The 27,111-nt window shown below is 41.1% G+C and overlaps 1 protein-coding gene across 5 annotated transcripts in view; it reads left to right on the forward strand.

Annotated features, from left to right (window-relative positions):
* Nucleotides 1-27,111, forward strand: part of SMARCA2 (SWI/SNF related BAF chromatin remodeling complex subunit ATPase 2) — a 157,106-nt gene that overhangs the window by 63,750 nt on the left and 66,245 nt on the right. For all 5 annotated transcript variants that reach the window (XM_081151009.1, XM_081151012.1, XM_081151011.1 and 2 more), the window contains exons 17-24: nucleotides 143-253; nucleotides 2,846-3,088; nucleotides 5,003-5,116; nucleotides 14,781-14,888; nucleotides 15,480-15,566; nucleotides 19,035-19,081; nucleotides 20,694-20,860; nucleotides 25,637-25,800. In XM_081151009.1, the coding sequence (XP_081007135.1) occupies nucleotides 143-253; nucleotides 2,846-3,088; nucleotides 5,003-5,116; nucleotides 14,781-14,888; nucleotides 15,480-15,566; nucleotides 19,035-19,081; nucleotides 20,694-20,860; nucleotides 25,637-25,800 (1,041 nt within the window). The remainder of the gene's footprint in view (nucleotides 1-142; nucleotides 254-2,845; nucleotides 3,089-5,002; nucleotides 5,117-14,780; nucleotides 14,889-15,479; nucleotides 15,567-19,034; nucleotides 19,082-20,693; nucleotides 20,861-25,636; nucleotides 25,801-27,111) is intronic.

The raw sequence follows: 27,111 nt of genomic DNA on the forward strand, positions 1-27,111 counted from the left end.
TAATGCATCTGTATATAATAATGCATATATGTGCAATCTTTAGTCACAGGTCTGGGCTCCATTAAGCTCTGAATAGTGAGAAATGACACACATGTACTTCCATTGGGTAATATATATGTGGATTTTTTTCCTTTCTACTCAGGGCACCCCTGCCATGCGTCGCTCCCTTGTCCCCCAGCTACGGAGTGGCAAATTCAATGTCCTCTTGACTACTTATGAATACATTATAAAAGACAAGCACATTCTTGCAAAGGTACGTTTTAAAAAAATTTTTTTATCTCTAGTTATGGACCATTGCACTGGAGTATAAAGTATTCCCTAAATTATACTCACTAGTATAATTTGATCATTAAATGGCTTCTATCTATCTCTCTTTTTTTTTTGAGTCATATATATTTTGATCATGGGTTTTAATTTTATGCTTACTATTTTTTTTTTCATGTATGCCATTGATCCTGGGGCTCTTACCTATCCTCTCATAGTTAATGAGTTTACATCTCTTTAAAAAGTTCACCTGAGTTTCTTCTGCAACTCCTTTTTTTCTCTCCAACAGCCCTGAACGTACTTGTGGAAGAAATAACTGTTTCTGTTTCCCTGGGTTATTGTCAGTAGCGTAGCTTCATTCCTCTTGTGCCTTTGTCTCTCCAAAGACAAGTAGGCACCTCTCCATATGGTCTTCTCCACATGAACATTTCTCTGAGCTGTTGGTTTTTCTGCTATCCCTCTTTTGGGTTTTTTTCCTGGTAAAAATATGGGCTATTATTGTTTGAATTACTCTGGGCTGACTACTCGGAGCTGGGAAAGAGTGGTTTTCTACTTGTAACCTACATGTCTCCTAATTTGTATGTCCCTAACTTTTCCTTTAGCCATAAAATATAATTTTTTTCCATTAATATCATCTTGCCTCCTAATATGTTCATGTAGAATGCTAGAAGTAGTTTCTTTCATGGAGCAAATATGAAGACTTAATTTTTATTTTATTTTTTTTAGTAATTTCTTTTGCCCTGTGATATTTTGAAAGCACTATAATCTGAAACTAAGTTATAGCCGGAATTGAACAAAATCCCCATTTTCTGGGGTTTGTTCCATCACTGCACTAAACCTTTGCTCTGGGAACTGAGCGTTCCCTTCATGGCATCACAGGAAATAACATAAAGGAAATGTGGTCCCAGGGGAGGTTTCATCACTGAGCTGGCACCGGCAACAATTCCTCATATTCAGAGATGAATTTGGCAGTGTCAGAAATGATGTGTTTTCAGTATTACTATGGGAGTATGTTTATACATTTGGAATCCTTGAAAACAAATTCATACTGTGTTTTCTGCTTATGTATTTCAAAATTCATTGGAGGCGCCTGTTAACGAGATGTATTGCTTTTATTTGTTGCTGGAGAAATGGAGATACAGAACGGGGCAGTAATTTTTTTCCAAGTGGAAGACCTAATTAGGAGTAGACCCAACAGCAAAACCTAAGGCCTCTGCTTCCTTTTTTATTATTCCATAAGCCAAATTGGGCAGGAAAGTAGATTTAGAATATTTATTAAAATATATTTTATCTGCTGGCCTCTTTTCATTCAGTTGTTAAGTTTGGGACAGCTGATTGTACCACTTTGGTTATTCTTAAACACTTCTCTTAGAGGAGGTAGAGGAAGAGAAAACACAAAAACCCTGGTAGTTTCTTTAACCTGAGCTTCCCAGCCCGACGGATGGTCTTACATCTTTGCCCCTGACTTTCCTGGTGCTTCTGATGAGGAAGGCCGGGGCTGTGCGGAATCCTTCCCTCGCCATCTCCCTCCTCTCTCTAAGAGCTGTGCAGCAGCATCCATGACATCTGAGCACCAGATGCTTTTCTTGGCCATCGCCCCTATTCTGTAGGGAATGGATAGGCTTAGTGGAACATTCCTCATTGTTCTCACTTTAAGAAATGGAGAACAGTGACCTCGAAGAGGGCTCAAGGGTAAAATATGAGAGGGGAAGGGGACTATCTGTAGACTTAGGAAGGAGGATTGTATCATATGGACATTTACTTTTGAGGTGATGGTCATGTGGGGGGAGTATATTGTGTTTAATTCTGAAGGTTTGGCATAAACAGAGGGATGATATTTTAGCATTTTCCTCTCTGCCAGTGAGAATATCCTTTCATTTTCCATATCTTAAAGCAGGGATCCTAGACCTGACAGTACTTGGCAGGTAAGGAATATGTGTGAACTGAGAGAGTCCAGGTTGCCAGATCTTCCAGTTTGTTTTTTTAAGGAAGCTTGATGTCCAGATTTTTATGTGAAATATACCAACTTTTAAATGTTAGCAACTAGTTCAAATTAAAAAATAAAGAACACTGAGCCAAGCCCAAAGGTAGTTAATAGTCAGCCAACGTAATAGAAAAGAAGGCACAAAGCCAGAGTATCTCAGCTATAGGTAATGTTGGAAAAATTGGCCACTGCTTCAGGTGGAGAGCTATATTCTGTACTTGCTAGGAGCAGAGAGAGCATGACCATTAAGTCTGGGATGGCAATCACATTACAGCGTTAACAGAAGGAGTGCTGGCTGCGGAGACACAGGCACCACTCCTAGCTTAACCATTTCATTCTGGGCCCAAGTTTCCTTCTTTTTAAAGGGTGATTTGGAATGACATGGCCCCTAAGGAATGTCATTGCTCTAACTTCATTATTACATGATGTAATATGATCCATCAGGCATGGGATATAGACTGTTGAGATTCTTTTATGCTAATCCCACCATATCTTGCACCAAGTATGCGTTCTTTGGTTTTCCAATTTACCACCTGCCTGTTGGAAATAGTTGTATTTTCCCTTGCTCACCACATGTCGGTCCATCTTATGTTACAGATTCGGTGGAAGTACATGATTGTGGATGAAGGCCACCGGATGAAGAATCACCACTGCAAGCTGACTCAGGTCTTGAACACTCACTATGTGGCCCCCAGAAGGATCCTGTTGACTGGGACCCCACTGCAGAATAAGCTCCCAGAGCTCTGGGCTCTCCTCAACTTCCTCCTCCCAACAATTTTTAAGAGCTGCAGCACATTTGAACAGTGGTTTAATGCCCCGTTTGCCATGACTGGAGAAAGGGTACTGGTCTCACTTCTGTTCTCCCCCCCCCCCGCCCTCCCCCCCCACTGCTTGACCATGAAATGAAATGAAAGGACCTAGAGCTGAGAGCATTAGAGCAGCAGAAAACCCATTGGGTGTTTTACAATGTCATCTACATTATGAAGCTAATCAGTGAGTGCACATGTTCCCCATTCCCGGGAGTTTCCCTTCTGAAGAAGGCGGATCTAGTCAAGTGTGGGGTGTCTCAACTCCTGTGTCTTTTGCCAGTGTGTTAACCAGGCCACCAGAGAACATTCCTGATGATGGGATGCTTAACTGCTGTGGGACACAGGGAGGATAAGTGTGGCGACAAGTTATTGACTCAGTTTAACCTGATCAACTCAACTAACTCAACCTAAACCTTAAAACAAGTATTTCCTTGTTATAAACTTGGGCTTCCCTTTAAACTTTTTCCACATAAAGAGTGTATGTGTGTAAAACTGAATTAGTTTACACTACTTTTTTGTATACACATTTTTCCAGATTTTTGGGTAAGCCTCAGTTGTGTGTCTACATAAATACTCCTCAAATCCTGGAGTAGCCATTTTCAAATTTCTTACTACCATTTCTTCCACTGTCTGTCTTAACTAAGAGCTCATTGATAGAAGGAAGACCTGAGCCATTATAAGAAAAGAAATGGGTACATGTCCTTTTGATTAGTGATTTCTTAACTATAGGGATGAAAAGCCACAAAGAATGCTTGAAGGAAATTCATGTTAGAACTCTTGAGCCCTTTAATTTTGGGGTGCATTTCCTTTTTGTCAATAAATAATTGGTTCTCCCATTTGTATAGAGTCAATCAACTCTGCCCCCTAGAGGTTAATAGAGGAAGGTGAAAGAGAAAGCAGATGATTTTATAAATATGACTGTAACTCGAACATGATCAGGGCAGAAAAAAGGAAGAGCAAGGTCGTCTGGCTTAGAAACCAACCAACATAAATTGGATCTACTCTTGTTTTCATTTCTGTTGGTATGTTTTTGCATCTGAGACAAAGTTAAGAACCTAACTTAATGCTTCCGCTTAAGAACACATTAACTGTTACAGCTTTACTCGTGTTCTTTTTTTGTTTTTTAAATAATCTTTACTTTTATTGGTTTGAAAGAGAGAGAGAAACACTGATTTGTTGTTCCACTTATTGATGCATTCATTCATTGCTTGATTCTGGTATGTATCCTGACATGGGATCAAATCCACAATCTTGGCATATTGGGACAACGCTCTAACCTACTGAGCTACCTGGCCAGAGCTACTCATGTTCTATCTCAGTCATCAGTCAGTCTTTTTTTTTCCCCCCCTAAATATGGGTATTTTTTTTTTCCCCTAAATGTGGGTTGTTGTTTTTTTAATCCTCACACAAGGATGTTTTTATTGACTTTAGAGAGCGAGGGAAGGGAAGAGAGAGAGAGGGAGACAGAGAAAGAGAAACATTGATGTGAGAAAGAAACAATGATTGGTTGCCTCCTGTACATGCCCCACCTGGGGATCAAACCCACAACTTGGGTATGTGCCCTGACCAGGAATTGAACTTGCAACCTTTTGGTGTATGACGCTCCAACCAGCCGAGCCACACCTGCCAGGGCTTCAGTCAGTCTTTATTGACAGTTATATCCCATAAAATTGTGAGCTGTTAACAGTACTGATATGAACTGATTGCATATGAGCCCTTTTCCACAAACCCATCCTTAAGACAACACCCACTTATAGGCTATTTGATTACCATGGGGTAGGCAGGTGGGAAGAGAATGCTGAAGTGTCATGACCAGGTATAAACCTGGCCTTAATACACATAAAATTTCAAACATATATTGAAACAAATAATAAATATAAATCATTATTAAATGAAACATCCTTTTTAAAAAAAAAAAAATCAGTCATCTGTGGTTCTATTATAGGTGGACTTGAATGAAGAAGAAACTATATTGATCATCCGGCGTCTACATAAGGTGTTGAGACCATTTTTACTGAGGAGACTTAAGAAAGAAGTGGAATCCCAGCTTCCAGAAAAAGTATGTTGCAAAATGCAAAAGTTTGTGTTTTCTCCCCCTGCTGATATGGTTGACATACCTGCACCTGAAATTGTGTTTCTAAAACAGCAGGCTTGAATTTTAGGTACAGGTATCTTGAAACTATCTTCAAGTACTAATTTATTTGATAGGAGCTAGAGGATTTAGCGTAAAGAGAAAAGGGAAATTTCGGCATTTTCAGCCTGGTGTCCAAAAGCCTTGGGAAGATTTTATAAAATTACCAAATTCATTGAGTCTCATTACACTTTAACTTACAGCCACTTAGCATTACATTAATTAACATTGCATTTTAATTTTAGATTTTTTTTTCTTAAGTTAACCTCATTTGAGTTTATTCTTACAGGCACCATAAAAGCGTTCTGTTTGCGAGCCAAATAAGGATTTGAGTTTGGGACTTGAAGGCCTAGTGAACATATGCCAAGTTTGCCAGAAATTTATTTAATGTTTGATGCTTATGACGTCAAAGTTCTGGTAGTTAAGTGAGAAGTAGAGTTTCTGCAAATTACAGTCCTGTCATCTAATTATTCTTGGGCACGGCTTCTGTCCCACACCACAACCATAAAGTTCCTGTGCACACTTTAAGCGAGTATTTTTCAGATTACTTCTTGGCCACTGAGTTTTCAGTGCTTTAGAACTCCCTTTGAGCCCCTTAGCTCTTCATTTTTTTGGTTGGATTTGGGTATTAGTTTAATATGTTTCTGATCATGTTTTGGAGCCACACACGTTTGAGTTCTAAATTTTATTCTCTTAAAGATAGATTGTTTGGCATTGTATAGTATTGTTTGTAGCATGAGTTATTTTGATTTGAGCTTTCTCTTTAGATGAGCCAATTCTAAAATGTGTTATTTTGCATCATTGTGTTTTTCTGTGTAACGACTCTATTTTTTGGACAGATTGTTTCATCCTGTTCATTTTTAAGTGGGAGTTGGCAAATAGCGTACGAAGTTGATCAGTTTGCAGAGAGACAATTTTGTTCTCTATTCTTTAAGAGTTGAAGAAATATTAGAAATGAACATGGTTTTTATACCATGCTTACTCCAGCAAAAGCCCAGATATTTAAGTGTTTTATTTTACTAGTGAGGTATCTTAGGCATTGAATGCTATCGATGTTTCTTTGACTTCCTGTTGTCTTAGCATCTTTGGGCAACCCCTTCTCTGTTTAATATGGAGCTTAGCTGCTGAATGGATAAGCTGGGGAGTGGGTACAGTGGTCATGTGGCTGCCTGGAGCCACTTCCCAACATACTGCTACTGAGATCCTGCAAGTTATCGTGGTAGAATGTTAAAGATTTTCATTTGTCCCTTGCTTCCTTTTGTTTCTTTAGAAGAGGTATAAAATAAAAGGTGCCTAACTAAAGTCCTTTATTTACTTATTCCATAAAACTTCTTAATCTTGTTTACTTACCTACAGGGCTAGCTAATAGACATAGATTTTTAAAAACAAATTACGAGTTGAAAGTATGCCCTGTTTTAAGAAAATCCATTATATAAAAATCCAAACTTTTGCAGCATAAGGATTATGGGGTGATCATTTATATCACAAAGGAATTCTTTCCTATGTATTTCACCGTTCTTTCTACAAGAGAGCTTCCTGAGAATGAGTAAACTTTTTAAAAAAATGTTAAAATTAGATTTTCAAGAGTATGTCTCCTCTATCAAGTACGTGTGTGCCCTTTAATAGCCAGATATTGTTATCTGAGGTATGTTAAATACCCTGGATGTAATGTATTACCTATGGATAAGCCACCTTTTCCTGGCAGTAACTTGGTAAAATGGAAATTGTGGGTTCTGTCATCAGAGTCGACGGCATTCTCTGTCTCTTATTAACTGTGTGAACTTGGGCAAATCAGTTAACCCAGTGGGTCTCAAGGTTCTCATCAGTGAGCTATAAAATAAATAATACCTGCTTCATAGAATTGTTGAGAGGACTAGATGGATGTAGTGCTCATACTACTGTGCCTGGCACATGGTCAGCACTCAGCCAGTGTAGCTGCTCGTGTTGTGGTTTCTGTTATTAATGAAAGGTTCTCATTTCCTATTTATTTCAACTTCTCTCACACTGTTCTCTCGTCCTTGCACTTTCTGTCCCCACAGACCTTTTAAGGCAAATGGGGGGACTGACCACTACAGGGTGTCCCAAAAAATGTATACACACTTTAACAGCTGATAGCTCAATTTTGAAAATGAAATGTATTTTAATAAATACTGCCTTTATAATTATTCAAAGTGTGGGGGTATTTTTTTGGGACACCCTATATGCGTGGGTATGTGGCCTTATTGATATCTTGTGGCCAATGGTTATTCTGTGCTTTTCCTGCCTTGTGAAGATTTTTTATCAAGGAAAAATTGGTCATTTATTTTTTATTTTTTTATCCTCACCTGAGGATTTTTTTTCCCATTGCTTTTCAGAGAAAGTGGAAGAGAGAGAGAGAAAGAGAGAGAGAAACATCAATGTGAGAGAAACACATCACCTGGTTGCCTCTGCACACACCCCAACCAGGGCCAGGGATCGAGCCTGCAACCGAGATATGTGCCCTTGGCTGGAGTCAAACCCAGGACCCTTTGTTTCCCGGGCGGACACTTTTAACCACTGAGCAAAACTGCCGTGGGTGAAAAATTGGTCATTTAAGTGTCAACCTTGGGGGTAAGGAGTTTACTTCTACTATCATCTGCTTATAGCCTCAGACAACATGTACATCTTTCTCAGCCTGCGTTAAGAATCCAGGAGGGAATTATGGCTGATGGCAGGATAAGGCTAACTATAAATACATCCATAGTGATCATTCTCAAATGTTGTGAAAAAGAATTAGTTAGGGAAGTGTTTTTTTAATTTTACTTTTAAATTTACATACAACACAATTTACTGCTTTGGGTATATAGTTCTAGAAGTTTTGAAAACTTCAGTTATATTTCCCACACCCACAATCAAAATACATAGCAATTCTATTTCCCAGTCCCCCCTGCCCCCCCCCCACTGCCAAATTCCCTGGCGCTACTGCTTTTTAGTCAGAGCCTCTCTCTACCCTTAGTCTCATGCAACCACTAATCTTCATCCTATAGCCTCGCCTTTTCCAGAATGTCGTATGAATGGACTCAGAAGTATGTGTCATCAGACCTTTTACATCTGGTTTCTTTCACTCTGCATAGTGTATTTGAGATGCATCCAAGTTGTTGCACGCATATTGGTTCATTTTTATTGTTGAGTAGTATTCTATTATATAGCTGCACCATGCTTTGTTCATCCATTTAGTTGAGAGGGACATTTGGGTTTTTCCCAGTTTTTGATGATTATGGATAAATCTGCTATAAACATTGTGTACAGGTATTTGTGTGAACATAGGTTTGCATTTCACTTGAGCAGATACCTAGGCGTGGGGTTGCTCAGCCGTCTGATAAACATACAGGTAACTTTCTAAGTTTCCGCATGGTGTTCCGAACTGTGTGAGCCATTTTATAGTCCCACCAGCAGCGTGTGAGCGTTCCAGTTCCTCCACTTTCTCATCAGTGCTCATCAGGTGGCGTCAGTTTTTTAAAGTTTTTAGCCATTTCAATTGGTGGGTAGCTTTAATTTGCATTTCTCTAATGTCCAATGATGGTAGGCATCTTTTTGTGTGCTCAATCAGCCCCAATCTGTCTTCTTTGATGAAGTGGTGCTCAAATCTTTTGTCTGTTTTCACTTTTGTTTTTTTTAATTGGATTTTTTTTCTTATTGTTCAGTTTTACGATAAAAAAACTCTTAAAAACACAAAATATCAACCTGCCCCAGTAATTCCCGGTAAAGTGGTGCTCATATCTTTTGCCTGCTGTTTTTGTTTTTGTTTTTGTTTTTTGTGGATTGTTCCTTTTCTTAATTGTTGAGTTTTACATAGAAAAACTCTTAAAAATACGAAATGTCAGCCTGCCCCAGTAACTCTGTTTAGTATAGCTAGAGTGACCTCAGGAATCTCCATTTCCTCAGGTGAAACTAAAACAGGCATCTGAGGGCCCCGGTTTGATAAATGCAGCTCCACTTCATACAAAAATTAGTTTTAGTGAATATTTAATAAAAGTTAGTTTTAATCAATGGCTGTTTAATAATTTTATGAGTCTAATGAAACACCTACTGTCCAAGGGAATGTTGTGTCCCCGCCTCCCCCAACACCACCGCCTAGCTGCTGGCCTACAAGCCATCCCTTCTACTCAGGGAAGAATGGCGAGGCATAGACACCCCACTTAAGCTAAATGAAATTTGATTTTTCTTTTTCTTTTCCTTTTTCTTATTTTTTATCTTCCCCCGAGGATATTTTTTCCATTGCTTTTCAGAGAGCGTGCGAGGGGAAGAGAGAGAGAAAAAAAAATACGGATGTGAGAGACACACATCGATTGGCTGCCTCCCGCACATGCCCCAGCCAGGGCCGGGGATCGAGCCTGCAGCCGAGGCACATGCTTTGCAACCGGGGTACATGCCTTGCAACCGAGGTGCATGCCCTTGGCAGGAATCGAACCCCAGACCCAAACCGGCTAGGGCAGTTTGATTTTCCTATTTAGCGCTTATTTGAGGTTGTCTATGCAGACTCTCCCCTTTGTTAATTCATATAATCAAGAACCAGCTAGACTCACAATTGGTTGTGTATCTGTTGGCAGTGGCAGGAAAGCACCAGGTGTTAGACCGGTGGGGTGAGACCAGACCTGGGTTCAGCAACTTCAGTACAGTGGTGCCTCGGTTTTCGAATGGACTCCGTTCCGGAAGACTGGTCGGGCTCTGAAACCTTGGAAAACTGAGGGAGCCACAGCCGACAGCCGGGCCTCAGGACCTTGCCTTCGGCGGAGGCCGTGGGGCAGGTTCGACTCCCGAGGCAGGTTCCAAAACCGAAGCATTTCCTTCCGGGTTTGTGGTGTTCGTAACCTGAAATGTGCGTCAACGGAGACGTTCGAAAACCGAGGCACCACTGTACTTGAGTTCTGGCTAGGTAAGAATTCAGAGCCAAGACTCAAACTGTAACAGAACATTTACAGTGGTGCCTCTGTTTTCGAACGTCTCCGTTGATGAGCATTTCGGGTTACGAACGCCACAAACCCGGAAGGAAATGCTTCGGTTTTCGAACCTGCCTCAGGAGTCGAACCTGCCCCACGGCCTCTGCTGAGGGCAAGGTCCTGAGGCCTCGCTGTCGGCTGTGGATCCCTCAGTTTTCAAAGGTTTCAGAGCTCAACCAGTCTTCCTGAACGGATTACATTAGAAAACTGAGGTACCACTGTATTTAGAAAATCACAGAGGTAGGAGTAATTCGTAGAAGAAATGGGCTTAGGAAACAAGTTATAAAGGCAAAGGAAGTGCCCTTGAGCTAGGAAGTGAGGAAGGTAAAGGTGGTGTGCCTGAGGGAAGAGGAGGGGGTGCTGGAGGGAAGCCTGCTGTGTTCCCAGGAGGGAGAGCCCTGGGTCCTCTTCCCTAAGGGTTTAAGGGTGGAGAGTTTAGGGGAGGTCCCAGGGGAAGATCTCCATAGAATATTCAGTTTTCCAGGTGTGTCCCCTCAGGGTTGGGGTCTCCACTGATTGATTGGGTGGCACCAGAACAAGACGTCATTATTCAATGCAGCTGATCCTGAGGTCAGCCTTGGTGTTGCTTATCTGGTTTTACTACTTTTCTGGACCTGGAACTGAAGTACAACTGAGACCTAGATGTTATCACTAGGGAGAGAAGGTCAGAGGCCCAAACTTATGACCAGCGATAGGCTGGGGAGGAAAGGTCACCCTGGAGAGGAGGTTCTACCTTATGATTGTCCGTTGCTAGGTACCCGGGGCTTTATGCCCTGGTGACCTTCTGTTCCTGGCCCATCATCCTGCTCTGCTCAAGCCTGTCTAACTGCCTACCACATATCTATTGATGTCTCACTATGCTAAAACATGTATACAGTGTCTGAGATTAACTAGAGGTTGACCTACTTAAAATTGATCCTGATTTTGATATAACCTGTGCAAAACAACCAACGAGCTTTGTATAAATGGGCAACTTCTGTATTCATTATATAAAAATTTGGGCTGCTTGATATAATTAATCATTACTTTGTTCCTCTCTCCCACTATAGATCCCAGAACCTGGGACTTTTCATACATTTAATCTTGTGGTTTGGAACTCTCCATTCAGAAAGTGGTAATATATCACACCCAGTAGTCTAGGTTCATTGTTCCAATAATACATCCTTTTGGGGGGAAATTATAAGTGAAGAATAGTATTTGGGCAGAAACTATGACTAAAGCTTGACTACTTCTATAAGGTTAGATGAGAGGAGATCCTGGGTCATTATAATCTCCTGATTTGGCTCCTTATAGGGGCCACTTTGATCTTTCACTAACATAAGATTTCTTAGGGGATAATTATCATGTACATGAGGGACTCTGTAAGGCCACTCACCCTCACAGCCAGGTTTATGTACTTCCTGTTGTGAGACATCATGGGTTTCCCTGTCCCCAGATAAAAGGACTTAGAATGATATGATTTGCCCTAGCTGATTTGGCTCAGTGGTTAGAGTGTTGGACTGCAGACTGAAGGGTTCTGGGTTTGATTCTAGCCAAGGGCACGTACCTCAGCTAGAATCCCCAGGCCCAGTGTGCAGGAGGCAACCAATCAATGTGTCTCTCTCATGTCAGTGTTTCTCTCTCCCTCTCTCTCTCAAATCAATCAATTACAATTAAAAAAAGGGAATGATCTGATTTTAACTAAATAGCCTCAGCCCCAGAATGGAGGAAGGACTGAAAAATTGTGCAAAGGTTTTCAGTTTGAAAACAAGAATAGGTGAGCAATGAGAAAAATGCAGTCCTGCCTCTTCTATTCCTAGTGTGGGTTTTTATCAGCCACATCACAGGGTAATCAGGCTGGAATTGGCCAAAATATATTAGATGTCATCCAGTTGGCCCCTTGAAATATAGATAGAAATCAGTTGCCTTTAACATTGACCCACACCCTAAAAGTAACTTGTATCTTGCATATAATTCATAAATATATGGGCATACTGGGAAGATGTGCTTTAGCAATGTCTTCAGGATAAGGGAATGCCACCAAAAAAGCTTAATTACCACTTCTAGGAGGGAATTGAAAGGGAAAATTGACTGTGGTTGATAAATGTGGTTGTTGATTGTGAAAGATCTTGAAAGAGCCCTCAAGGTAGATTAGGATTAGTAAGGCAGCACTAAGACTAAGGAACGCCTCCCCCGCCCCAGGCCTGGAGAAAAGTTTTCTTAGTCTTAGTGCTTCCTTTCTAATCCTACTGTACCGGCTCTTTTAAAATCTTTCACAATCACCAGCCACCATGGATACTTGGAAAAGACTGACAGCTGTCAGAGGGGAGGGGGGTTGGGGGGCTGATTGAAAGAAGGTAAAGGGATTAGGCAATAAACACACACACGTATAACATAGATACAGACAACAGTGTGGTGATAGCCAGAGGGAAAGCACGGTGGGGTATAGGCGGAGGTGGGCAAAGGCAGCGAGAATGCAGACAAGACTCTGCTTTGGCCAGTGGGCTATGATGCAGTGTGCAGACGATGTTTTGTTGAGTCGTACACTTGAAATCTGTATGGTTTTGTGAGCCAATGTTACCCCCAATAAATTAAATTTAAAAATAAATTAATAAAATTTTAAAAATAAAATAAAAATAAGTAAACTAAAAAAGCCCACAATAACAACAAATAGCTTAGAGTTGTTTGGGAAGGTGCAAGGAACACACGTAAAATATAGTTGTGAAGCTTATGACAGTGATTTTGATCATCTTTATCAAACCAGCTCTGGTCTCCCCCTAAGGACATGAAGGAGGAAGGTCAGAAGGTCAGGGTCCTCGGGATGGGTTCCTCTGTCTGTTGACGTGACCACCACGGGACGCCTGGAGTCCCTGCCTGCGCCGTATCATCATGCCTCCTGCTTCCCGAACTTCCTCACCTCCCACACTTAGCGATAGCTAACAGATGGGAAGGGGGGTGAGGGTTCTGTCTCGAATTCTGCACCTGTGTGCCCTAAAAACAAGCGTCAGCCGTCTCTTCCAGGAGTGGGGCGCAGGTGAAGGTGAACATCAGGGCAGAACTCGGAAGCCTGGACGTCTGCTTGGTCATCCTTAGAGTGTTATACAGCGGACTCTGCTTCCAGTCCTAACTGCACCGTTAATTAGCTGTATCATTTTGAGTCAGCCTGTTCAACTTTTTGATGCTCTGGTTCCTTATCTATAAAATGTGGACACTGAATGTAAGTCTCTCAGAGCTCTTGTGAGAAGGCAGATAAAGCATGTGCACACGGGGCCCGGTCCCTACAGAGAGCTCAATAATGTTCACCCTGACGTCATTTTTATCGCTGTCCTTGTCCGAAGTTGTTTAATGTTTTTCTTCACCATGATCAGATTTCATTGAGAGTTAACAGCTATTGAACAAGTGGAGGTACTTTAAAAGTATGACATGATCAGGCATCCAAAACACAAAGCCTATATATAGTAAGTGCATCCTTATTTATTAAACTTGGAGATTTTTTTGCCCCAGCCTTGGCCAAAAAGGTCATTAAAAACGTAAACAAGTTTATGGTAGGTCACTTGCTTTTCTTAATCTTTCTGCTAAGAGCCAGCCTTTCTCTAATATGATTTGGTGCATCAAAATGAGTGGCAAAAGGCTATTATTAATTGTGGTTCCATCGAGCCTGGCTGGTCCCTTCTAAAGCAACAATTGAATGAATATTCAACTTCTCTTCATCTGTGACCTCCTCGCTCTGGCCCTCAGAGAGCTGAAAATAACCTGATCATTTTTAATCAGTTTATTAAACATTAGGCAGCTTGCTGATTTACTTTTAATCACATTCTGCAGATTTCTAGGCATTAATCTGGTGTTTATTATGAAAACTGCACATTTGTATTCTGGGGATTTTTTTAATAAAGAAAAACAATAATAGGAAATAATCAAGGCAGATTGTATGCATTAGGAGCATGCTAGAAGCGTTGCAGGTGTGTGCTAACCCACAGGCATGTGTCAATTCCCTTCCACTACCGTAAATGGGATTTTTGCGGTATTTCAGATGCCTTCTTTAGGTGGTCGTAAAGTTGAGTCCAGCTATGGGTTAGTTTTTCTCCACCTGTTGTCCTCACTAGGCAGTATCCTCTCATCTCTCAAAAGCAGGGTTAATGATAGTCAGCCTAGGACTGTCATAAGTCTCATTTTAGGACTAGTATTGGGAGTAGCCACATATCACCATTTGAAAAATGTTTTACAAAGAAAATCATAGGATATTGGCCCCTCACTGTTTTTTCTAAAACTGTTCTGTTCCTGTGAAAAGGGGGTATAGTCGGGAAGCAGAGTAAATACTAAAAATATACTCTCTATTGAACATCTTTGAATTTGAACAGTTTGCAAGCCACACTCTCTATCTCACAAATATGGAACAAGTCAAGACCCTAGCATGACCCTAGCCACAATTCCATATAACCTTTGGAAAGCCCCTCCACCATAACCATTCCTTTAGCAGTGATGGCTGTGGTCTGTTCCAGCCCCCACCCCATCCCATGCCCCACTCCAGGAATCCAAGCGGGGAAACAGGTACCTTCAGGCTCCTGGAGTGCCACCAGCAGCGCATCTCAGCAGTCTCTTGGAACAGGCACCTTCTCTCTCTTGCTCGTACCCATTTACTATTCTTTTTTCTCCAGGTTGAATATGTGATCAAGTGTGACATGTCAGCTCTGCAGAAGATTCTGTATCGCCACATGCAAGCCAAAGGGATCCTCCTCACAGATGGTTCCGAGAAAGATAAGAAGGTAGGTGGCAGAGGACAATGCAGTGCCGGCTGCACATGTCTACTCATGACTTGGACATCATATACCCCCAGGAGGCATCCTGCTAATGCTGATTTGTTAAAGCAAGTTCCTGGGTCTCTTTTGTAGCTGTTGTAGCTGCCGAAGGAAATCTCTTAACCTCTTCGCTGTAAACTGCATTGGGGCAGGAAGAAAGGAGCAGGTTCCTATCACCAAAATAAGTTAGCTCTGCTCGTGTCAATTCTGCAGAAAATGTGTTCTGCCCAAAAGTGGCGCGGCATTTTAGAAGTTTCATTCATTGGGCATCTGTTCTGTGCTTCTGTCTGCCCAGAATCCTAGGGAATAGGTAGTTGTGTCACAAACCCATCAGCTTGGCATAATTCATTCCTGGGGGATAAGTTAGTCCCAAGAAAGGTGTTATATCTGACCCAGAAACTGCCATATTTTTGGAGGAGTTTTGGACCACACGAGGTATAGGTTACTGAGAAGACCTATGGCACTTCACCCTTTCTATAGAAGCCCATTTTGTAAAAATTGGAAATACCCAATCAGTTAATAATTTGTTCTATTTCAACTCTCTCCACTTGTTCTCAGGGGAAAGGAGGTGCTAAGACACTTATGAACACTATCATGCAGCTGAGAAAAATCTGCAATCACCCATATATGTTTCAGCACATTGAGGTAAGTGTGTATCCTCTGTTTTGACCCTGATTCTGTTTGTGCTATTCCTACTAATATTACCTAAAAAAATTTTTTTAATAAAAACATAAAACAGGGTTTAAAACATGTGCAGACATTGAAACAACAATTCTGCCCATCTGATAGCTTAGTGGGCAGAATGAACAAATGTGAATTTTCTGGTCTTGGATGCTTTTTGGCACCAAGCACTTGAGCATCTGGAATTTTATAACCAAGAGTCTAAAGTGGTGAGAAAATGTTGTAAGCTATGGCTCATTGTGTGGGTTTGGGTGAGTGCTGTGGATTGCCTTGTTATGGCAGACTCTCTGAAATGGAAGATCATGATCAATACATCCTGTTTTCTCAGACAGATTCTGTGAAAAAGATTAAAATAATGTATTTATACCTGTTGAAGAGAAGGATGTTCTTGAAATATTTTTCCTGTAAAAGATGCTGACTTTGGTCTATTACTTAGATTTGTATTCTTGCTTTCCGGCTTCCATTGCGACGATGTAAATTCAGGCTTTGAAACTGTTGCTCTGGTCTCTAAGGAGCTGTTTTTAGGGGTGAGGACATTTTCTGCCCTATTCACTACACGTGAATAAGTTTCCTAAACTGACAGAGTTTCACCCCAGTAGGAACAATTGGTTTGAGCAGGCAGGAAAAGGAGACACATTGTAGTCTCCATCCTTCAGCCTTGCTGCTGATGCACATGGTCCTGGGGGCAGTTCCTTGCCTCCCACGTCCTGCTTTCCACTGCAAATGCACAGGTGTCTGCACCAGTTTATTAAAAAATAAATTCATAGACGGTTCTGGGAAATTAAAGAGTTAATAGAGCATAAAATTGGGGTTGAATATTTGTGACTGACGATTCTTTTTTTCTCCCTTCTTTTTGGTAACCATGCTTGTCAGATAAGAGTATTTATCGCACGCCCTCCCTGTACTGGAGCCCTGTCCCAACTGTGGTGGGGAATTAGAAAGACTCCTATATTGCTGTTGCCTTCAAGTCCAGAGAGCAAAGTATCTATAGACTAAAAAAGCCTAGATCTAGGTAAAATGATAACAGCCACAACACTAAAAAGAAATTCCACTGCCCTAGCCAGGTAGCTCCATTGGTTAGAGCATAGTCCAGATATGCCAAGGTTGAGGGTTCAATCCCTGGTCAGGACACATGCAGTAGTCAACCAATGAATGCATAAATAACTGGAACAACAAGTCGACATTTCTCTCTCTCCCCCTTTCTCTCTCATCAGTAAATTAAAAAAAAAAGCCTTCAACAAGCACAACTATTTAAACATTTAGACCAGGGGTGGGGAACGTCTGGCCCAAGGGCCATATATGGCCCAGGAAATCATTTGGTCTGGCCCTGCCAAGGCAACCACAGGCAGGACTCAAAATTCAATAAATCCAGGAGCTTTTTTCATAGCTAATTTTTAAGTTGATAATTTTGTATGGCCCGCGAATGATGTTATAACTATCCAAATGGCCCTTGGCAGAAAAAAGGTTCCCCACCCCTGATTTAGACGTATAATGGAAGGAGAATCCAATGTGCAATGAGTCTATACCTCAGCCCAGTTTGTAACTCATATTGCTCCTACTGGGGTGAAGCTCTCAATTTAGGAAACTTAATCACATGTACTGACCTGATATAAATCACTCAGCCTCTGCAGGCTTTAGTGTACTTGACTTGTCATTAATGGTAACGGATTATAGGGCTGACAAGAGGACAAACTTTAAAACAAATAACATAGGAAGCATCTTGTAAACTGATAACATGTTAAACAGATGTAAGGTATCAATGAATTAGTGGTGGGGCTGTATGTTGGGTTGGGGGAGAGCCAAAAATATGTCTAATTATGAAAATGGGGTCATATCAAGTTAACCTGTCACCCACCATCTCACTTTTCCTAAAAATAATTTAAAGGTATTTACTCTGCTATATAGAGGGGCCTGGGGACTCATACTGTGAGAATTAAGTGTCAGTCTTCCCTCATTTTAGTTATTATACAAAATTAACTTTTGAAACATGCTAGGCCTTGTCATGAAGGGGGATGACACAATCTCTCTAGCTTCTGTCTGTAGCACCTGGGAAAGGTGGAGGGAGAGGGCGATCTTAAAAGGAGCTGAGGTTAAGTAACATGCTCTCCATTCCACGCATATTTACATTTTGAATGGCAGTCAGTAGAAATCAGACCTTGATTTGCAATTTTTTTTACATAAAAAACTTTCTGGAGCATATTCCTAGAAACAGGAGCCACAGTTATTGGCTAATGTATCACAGGTACGGATCAGGGACGGTGTGTGCATTTTGCCCTTGCCTTTGTTTTTTTTTCCACACCACCTTTGTTCGTACTAAGTCATACCAGTAGTCCAGGCTTTTAATTGGTCTCCCTGCCTCCCTGGGGCCTTCAAACCAGAGTAATGAAAACAGTATTTTTTAAATTATGCTGATTCCTGATCTTATCACTGTCTACTGACACATATCTCTGGTTTTTACTGCCCTGCTTAGAGATAAGGTGAGATCCCAAAAATCTAGTAAGGAATGGCTGCCCTGTTCCGAGAGAGAAGGTGTGGTTCTTGGAGTCAGGGTTTGGGGCGGTTGTCCATGCAGGGCGGCATTCTGGGGGCATAGCCTACCATAAGTGATGAGCATATTTGAGAGGACAGCCCAAAAGGAAAGATCTGGTCCCTTTGGAAGAAAAGCTTTGGTCACCGTGGAAGGAAGGGAAGCAGAAAAGGGAGACAGCTGGTGGCTAATGTGAAGGTGTGACATGCTCTCCTTCCCCACAGATGGTCTCCCTGCCTTAGGGAGGAATGGAAATCACATGGAGAGCAGCCATGTATTTCTCCCACAGAGTCAGGGAGGAGGGAGTTATGTGATTAAGTTCTGTATTTTAAAAGTGAAAGCTGGACACCTGAGGGAGCGCTGTACATTTAGGGCCTTATTTGTAATAAAGTGGAGTTTAGAAGGGATGTTAGGATTTCACTACACTAAGATTTAAAATGTATATGATCACCATTACTTTTATTGTTAAATATTTTCACAGCATATTTATGTGCACATTTTAGTCCTGATTTGCTTATATTAAGCTCTTCCTCTAGTCTAGACTCTAAGCTCCTTGGGGGTAGATATTTCAGTTGTTTCTGGATCCCCAGTACCTGCCTCACTCAGCCCTGGGCCAGTAGATGTTTAATCACTGTTTGATGAATGAACTAACCCTGTCATCTCTGCATGAGAGTCTAGAGACTTGCAGAAACTCACAGGAGACACATTTCTGGCAGAAAAAAAGTCTGAATTCAAAGACATTGAGTTTCTGGTTCATCTTATAACAAGTATTCTTATTTCTTATTTTGTTTAATTATACTCTAGAAACAGATAGAATAACCTCACTAAAAGAGTAATCATTAAGGTAATAATTACATACCTGTTTTATTTTTTTCAATCGTTTTCTTTTTCTCTCTCTTTTAAAGGAATCCTTTGCTGAACACCTGGGCTATTCAAATGGGGTCATCAATGGGTAAATCTTAAACTTTTTTTTCTTCCAAAAAAAAGTTTGTTGGTCCTACCTCAACTTTTCTCTCTATAGTGTTTTTTTTTTATCCTACAAATACATACAGCCTGCCTCCTCAGCCCTCCTCTCCCCTCAGCAGAGCCTACAGAAGTTGTTAACCAAAATGATATCAGCATCTCTGGTACTTAACTGGCATAAATTACCACATGCCTTGAGGGAAAGTGGCTATTCAAAGGACATAGATCTCATTTAATAGACTTAATAGTATCCTAGTTCTAAAAGTGTTGTTCAAGCTTCAAAGGGTTGTTATTTATAACCGTAGTGTAGCTTAGGCTCAAAGAGGATTTATCATATTAAATTTCAAGTTGATATTTAATATTAACACACAGGAGTAGAAAGGTCTCATCTGCTATAAATATGTGTGACTTTACAGTAATTTGTTAGAATACTCTGAATAGGAAACATTTTTCATTAGCAGTGGATGTTGAAGAGAATCACGCTTTGCAACAAGAAGAAAGAACATGTTGACAGAAAGTCTCTGTTCTGCTTGCTTTGCACCAGAGAAAATGAATTGTTAGGGTATAGGTGTTATTCTTGGGTCCCAAGGGCAGACTGTGTCACTGGGCTAAGAACCAGGAATTGGAGCCCATCCAGAACCAGTGCTACTGGGCTCTCCTGACTTGCCTCCCCTCCCTTTCCCCTGGGTCCTGTGGTCACACCTGGTACCATCAGGTTGGCCAGGGCTGCGTGATAAAATCATGGCCACAGGGGCTGTTTGGAAGACAGTTCTCAGAGCAGGGGACATTGGGAAGACCTACAATTGGAAATGTGTCTGTTAGAGATAACACATACTGTGCTGTAAAATCAGCTACTGAATGATACATTTCAGTGTTAGAGACTGCCTGTGTGCTGGCGAGTTTTCCCAACAATACCAATCCTACAATAAAGTTTTAATAACATAACACATCCTTGTTGATAAAAGAGAGAAGTGGTTGATTGTGGAGAGGAAAAGGCCCTACTCTAGCTTATTGACAGTCTTCTCCATCTGATGGCCGTGCACAGCGCCCTATTTTTTACTTGAACTTCTACATAAGCCAGGACTCCTGCCTCCTCCCCAGTCTATCCCAACACAGTATACATGGTGATCTTAGAAAGTAACAACGTGTTGTTATCAGTTCTCTCAGAGCAACTTGCCATCTTTTTAGTACTTATCGCAGTTTGTGGTTACCCATTTTGAAGGCAGGGATTCCGTTTTGTTTATGACTATACACATGCCTAACAATGTGCTCGGCACATAGTAGGTGCTCAACAAGTATTTAAATGAATCTTAAGTGCCCTAAATTAATAATTTCATATACTTAGTAAGGATGTAAGGAAATACAACCTATACATGTATGTGTGTGTAGCATATATAATGCACTCTTTATGAGTTTCGTATAAATGTATTTTATTTTTCCATTAAATACACTCACTGCTTTGGAGTGGATATTCATTCATTGATTCCACAGTTACTTATTGTTTCCTGTGCACAAGGCATTATATGAAAAGCAGAGTTATACTGGATCCTGCAAGAAGACAGCAGTAATACTGTCTTCTTGTTTTGCATTTTTGGGTTCAGGGCTGAGCTGTATCGGGCCTCAGGAAAGTTTGAGCTACTTGATCGTATTCTGCCAAAATTGAGAGCGACTAACCACCGCGTGCTGCTTTTCTGCCAGATGACGTCTCTCATGACCATCATGGAGGATTACTTTGCTTTTCGGAACTTCCTTTACCTGCGCCTCGACGGTGAGCACAAGGGGAATGGGACTGGGAAGGCGTGCTATTGCGAGTACGGGGAAGACGGGCACTTAGACCCAATCTCAGCGGAAAAGGGGACGGAAATTGTTGAAGATTAACTAACTGGGTGGGGTGCAGCTTTTCTAGATACCAATTTTTATGCCCTCAAGCTTAAAATAAGCTGAAATCACTTTTACAGCTGTTGAAGCCAATGCAAGTGGGCTAGCGTCATTGATAAGTGCCACAATTAAATAAAACTGAAATAAAATTTAAAAACCCTCCTTGTTCTAAGCAGAACATATCTATATGTTACATTAAGAGATGGGGCTTCATTGTTTCCTGGATTTTGCAAACGATGTAAAATATTTTACCTGATATGAAGAGTGGAATTTAAATGCTATGTCCTAACCCCCATGGCAGGGGATAACACTTTCAAAGAGTGGTGGTAAGTGGAAATAGCTAATAGACAGCCAGGATGGGTTGAACGCCCCAACATAGAAGAGTACAGTATTACTAATACCAGTTTTTACCTAATTCAATACACAAGTTATTGTTACATGCTAACTTAGTTCATGTTTCATTGAAAAGTTGTATTTTCAGTCCAACATTTTATCCACACATTTGCCATGAATTAGATATAGATGGTTATGTACCAAACCTCAGACTTGCCGTACTTGAGTTTTTAAGTGAATTCTCTTTATGATCTACCTCTTAGGGTATTTAAAAAAAAAAAATTAATTATACCTCTGACAGACTTGATTTTTTAAAATCTGTTTACCTCTCTCCTTCCAAGTCACTGAATACAGATAAAATGGTTAAGTAAATGTTAATTTTTAATTCAGGACACAGTCACATCATCCACAGTCTGTCTCTTTGGGCAAATCTTCTGCATTGTCTCCTCCTCTGACCTGATCCTTCCTTCCCTCTCCCTGGGAGCGGTCGGCACTCCTTCAGCCCTGGTCATTTGAAGGGTAAACGCTCCTCCTGCTGCTCAGGTGAGGGGCAGCCCAGCCCTATTTTCCTCGGCTTTGGAGCCCCTCCCCCACAGGTGTCCTACGTGGCTGTCCTTTACTGCCCTGTGGCTTTTTGTTTGGAATCTCAGCTCCCTGAGGACAGCAACCCTGGAATGTTGACCTCTGAAATTTACCAGAAGTGATTTCCTTGAAACAGATCTATCTCTTGTTTTCTCACCAGGCTCAGGGAGTATCTTTAATAGTCCGTGGGTTGCTGCCCTTATCTATATTATTAGTAACAGTCATAAGAGCCTAGCCTTTCTGCAGTGCCTACCCCATGTGGGATGCCAGGCAGAGCACTTCCTGTGCATTACTAATTTAATTTTCTCAGCCAACAAGCTGCTCTTTTCCTGTTCACTGAGATTCTATTATGAGCCCCATTTAACAGATGAGGAAACAAAGGTTTTAGAGAGATGAGTTTACTTGCCAAAGGTTACACGTGAAGCAGATGGTGAAACCAGGTTCGAACTTAGATCTCTCTGCCTCCAAATTAGCCACTTTAGCAGATCCAGTGAGAGCTAGCCCATTTCTGAAAATACAGGCTGCTGCCCTAGCGACAGCATTTGAAGGATGAACTTAATTTTTTGAACTTAATTAAAAAAATGTAATTGATTGTTCGATTGAAAATGACCAGGCACCAGAGATACAAGACGAACGAGCCATCCACTGTTCCTGTTGTCAAAGCCCTTACCATTAGTTTAGGGGAGACAAGTAAGCAAGTCCCACCAAGTGTTACAGATGGAGTTGAGAAAGCCAGGCAGACTGTCACCCACAAGAAACAGCAGCCATTTGTTTTGGGGGTGGCACGAGTGATGGGCAAACAGTCAATATACACATGGATAAATTAGTACACATAGTTCCAACTACACCACTTCCATTCACTACCACCCTTAAGCCAATTGTTCAGAAGACTTCAGATTTTCATTGCCAAATTTGATGTCTCTTATTTTTGACCTCAGGAAAGGAAAAAAAGAAAAAACCCCACTTGGTGACAGCTAAGCAGATTTTTCTGCAAAGATTGCGGTTGCATGAATAGATTTGGCTACTATTCCATTATAGTCTTTGTTTTCCCTGGAAATGATTTTTGAGTGAAAGCAGGTGGTGAAGTTACATCCTAGAAGACAGAATTTTCCAAAAGCACTTGACACTCAGTTAAAATTAGTAATCATGAAAGCCTGGCAGTGTGTTCCTTCCGGCAATTTCTGCAGTTCTCAACACAGTTGCCCTTGCTATTAATTGTATTCTTGGTGATGTTCTACATCAAAGTCTAGAAGAACATGGGCTGGGTGCACATTAAATCCTGTGTCACCTACAAGGAGCATTTATTTGCCTGTGGATAAATCCTGACAAGGTAGTTTGAATCTCCCTGAGCAATATCCCAAAGATTGCTGATCAGCAAAGATCTTGACGTGGGGAACCTTTGACTAATGGAAATGGTAATGCAGCAAATTCTGAACATTGTAATAAAAAAATGCCGTAGCTTTGCATGAAAAGTGATTTAACTGTATTTTTCCTTGGCTTTACAGTTTGTCAAGTTCCCAGCTATTTATATAGTTTAAATATATACCAGATACATGGTCGGTCTGTTGGCTTGAGGTATTGTCATAGAACCTGAAAACTCCTTTGACCAAATAATTTTGATGTTCCTTTTATTTTTCAGTGTTTTATTTTGTATTTAGGGTTATTTCATCCCAAGTAAGCATATCCACTAATCCTTTTTTTTATCATCACCCGAGGATATGTTTTTATTAATTTGAGAAAGAGAGGGAAAGGGAGAAAGAGAGACAGGAAACTGATGTGAGAGAGGAACACCATTCGGTCGCCTCCCATACACGCCCTGATTGGGAATGGAGCCCTTAACCTTTTGGTGTATGGGACTGTGCTCCAACCTACTGAGCCACCCAGCCACCTCCTGGTATATGTGACGATGCACAACCAACTGAGCCACACTGGCTAGGGCTCTACTAATTAATCTTAATGCATGTGATCATTAACTGATTATTTTTTAGTGGATCAAAACTGAACTTCTACCCTGAGTGTATAGATGCACAGTTTTTGTACTCAGTTGTCAGAAAACAGTGATTATCTCTGGGAACTCCTTTCCGCATTTTAGATTTTTGTTTGTTTGTTTCTATGGTTTTTTATTTACTTCAAGGCAGAGGATAACTATGTGAACCATTACTTCATGCGAGTAATTTTTCAAAATTTATTGCAGCTGGAAAGAGGATGGTAGCGAAAAGGTTACAGGATAGAGCAGATCTTCCGTGAGCATCGTGAACACATAGTTCCCCATGATCTCAGAGAGCCAGTTCTGAAAAGAAAAACAAGCCCACATGTCTGGAACCTCATTCAACCAAGTACATTTCGTGCTTCTCCCCCAAATTCTAAATTCTTACAATTCATTGTTGCAGAATTTGACCAGGTCACTAAACTTGAAGTCTAATTTAGAAAGTAAAATGAGCTCTGAAGAATGCAGCTTTATTAAATGAGAGCCCCCCAAAGCCACAGCCGCTGTATGTGAGGAACTGCTTGTTTTTCCCTCCTCGAGAGGGTACTTATTATTTTTATTAATATGAAAAACAGATCCCCCATGTTTGGGAACTTGACCCTCATAGTAACTTGATTCCATTAGCTGTAGTCACTTAACTGTTTTAATCCTCTGAAATAAATGGCTGGTGTATTTTCATCCTTAAAGACAGAACACTGTGCAAAAATAATGTTTGGATAGCAGGCAGTTAGGGACTATCACGTAACATGCATATGTATTTCCCAATAGCCTCAAGCCTTTTTCAGACCTCTGCAGCTACACTTTTCCGGTGAAATATGTCCAGGTAGAATGCAGTGGGGTTTTTCCCTTGCACGGTGCAGTTCAGGTAAACTCATTACAGACCCACGGTATGTGATGGAGTGGCTGACTCGGGACACAAGTGTGGTGCCTTGGCATCTGAAAAATGAGCGCCAGAGTCTGTGGTTGGTTCTCTCTGCTTAGTCACTATTTTGGAATCTCTTCAGACCCCACCGGGAGAGCCATCGCTAGGTGTGTCACATGCTTCTGTGTTTGGTTTAGTTTGGCACCCTTTGAACTCAGTAGCAGAATGTCAACATGAGAAACAGACTGAGAGATTCCTTCTTTTTTTTTCCTTTTAATTACTGCGCCTTTGAGCATTGCTAACAAGGATAAAAATATTCCATCCACATTTTATGTGTTTACCAGCCAGATCGTGCCCAGTAGGAATCCAAATGGTAAAGTGTAGTAGAAATCGATTTTCCTTTTGTTTCCATTCTCTTGGCATAAACAAGACCTCACACTAATGCCTACCGGCAAAGTTGCTTTAAGCTATCATCATAATCGTTTTTTGCTATGTGTGTGCGTGTGTATTTTTTAAAATATTTGGTGTTGTAAAGCACAGAAACACATCCAGAAAATGTTTTCGTTGAGTTCTAGGTTAGCATAAGAATGTTGTACAATCTGTAACATTGCAGAGGTGCCCAGTCCAAAATGTTCGAACTCTTTCAGCGTTTTGGAACCATGGGTAATAGACAAAAGTGTTCCGTCTTGATTTGAGAAGAGTCTCTTTCTATCTCTGTAATTTTTTTTTTTTAATTGCAAATGTTCATAGTTCCTTTCAAACATACAAAAAACCTCGGGGGAATACCTCACCAATGCTGAGAGGAGTCTGAGTATATTTCTCAAGGAAGCAGGCCTTTTCGTCTAACTCTGTCATTCTCAGACAGGAGTTAATTGGCAAATTTATTTTTCTGATCCCCTCAGGCACCACCAAGTCTGAAGATCGTGCTGCTTTGCTGAAGAAATTCAACGAACCTGGGTCCCAGTATTTCATTTTCTTGCTAAGCACAAGAGCTGGAGGCCTGGGCTTAAATCTTCAGGCCGCCGATACCGTGGTCATCTTTGACAGTGACTGGAACCCTCATCAGGTCTGCATGTCCCTGAGTTAGCTGCACAGCCTTCCCCCTAGAGAGGAACTAAAAAAACAGTAGTTTCATCATTCACATTGATGGGGCAGAGCAAAGTTCTACACAAGGGGACCATGTTTCCAAAGGGAAAATATTAGGGCTATTTTCTTATCTCCCCTGGAGTGTATTGAGATTTCTTATTCATACCTTTGATGTGCCTTTGAAAGAGCTCGAGTTTGGGGTAGAAATACATAGTTTCTGCTTAGTTTTCACCTCGTTTCCTGGGATTGCCACTGAGGAAAGTACATTTGGTGAAAGATACATCAAAAATGTTCCAAAGTGAAAACAGCAGCAGTAGCAACTCGCATTGACTGGCCTCTTACTCTGAGTCCCAGGAAGCTTTAGGTAACTTCCTCAAGGCCAAGCATGAATATATGATAGTTAGACTTGTATTCTGTCTGTTTTGCTTAAAATCATCATCAACAAATATTCTGTGGAGCAGCTACTATGAAGTTCTTTTAGCCGGTAGGTTTAGAGTTACCCTTTTAAAGGAGTCCTTTGATGATTAATAAAAAACAATCCAATGGGTCCCTTGTGGCACTGGGTTCATAAATTACCCTGGGAGGTTGTGCACCTGCCTCTAAGGTAATTGGATGGAATGATATTTATCAGGCTTGATTCATATTGGAACAAATGTTAACTCAAAATAGTAAAAAGGGAAACTAGCTCTAACATATGAATGTGAATTCCTACAGCAGCTTTGCCTGGGCTTGTCCCTGCACCTTGGTTTCCTCAGTGGTAAATATGCAGGTTAATACTGTCTCACTGGGTCATTGTGACGATTGGCAGGAAGGCAGGGTTCAAGGGTGCATTAGAATTATGGGGGAGCTTTTTAAAATTACACATGCCTGTTTCCTGCTGCCCTACCCCCAGTTTGAAGGTGCTTCCCCCACCCCATGTAGACTCTGCACCTTCTCTATGCATTCAGATGCTCCCAGGAGAGTCTGACATAGGTTTTCTCACACAGCTGAAGAGCACTGGTTTCCATAATAAACCAGCGGTCCCGAGCCTTTGGGTGGCCTCCAGTACTGGACCATTGCATACGCCACCTGTCACTCTAGGTGACTAGAGTAGAGTTACTCTCAAGTAACTCGATAGTTATTTTCTGACCTTAAAAAGGGTTTTGAGCCACCAACATGAAGTGTCTCCATTCCAAGTCTTCAGGAAGTATTTTAACATAGTTTTATATCCCACGTTTCATCCCAAAGTACAGGTAGAATTTGTGTTCGTGTGAGAGATCTGCAGTTCTCCTGTGGACCATTGTGCATTCAG

The sequence above is a fragment of the Miniopterus schreibersii genome (assembly GCF_964146895.1).
Source record: "Miniopterus schreibersii genome assembly, chromosome: 11".
Taxonomy (NCBI): Eukaryota; Metazoa; Chordata; class Mammalia; order Chiroptera; family Miniopteridae; genus Miniopterus; species Miniopterus schreibersii.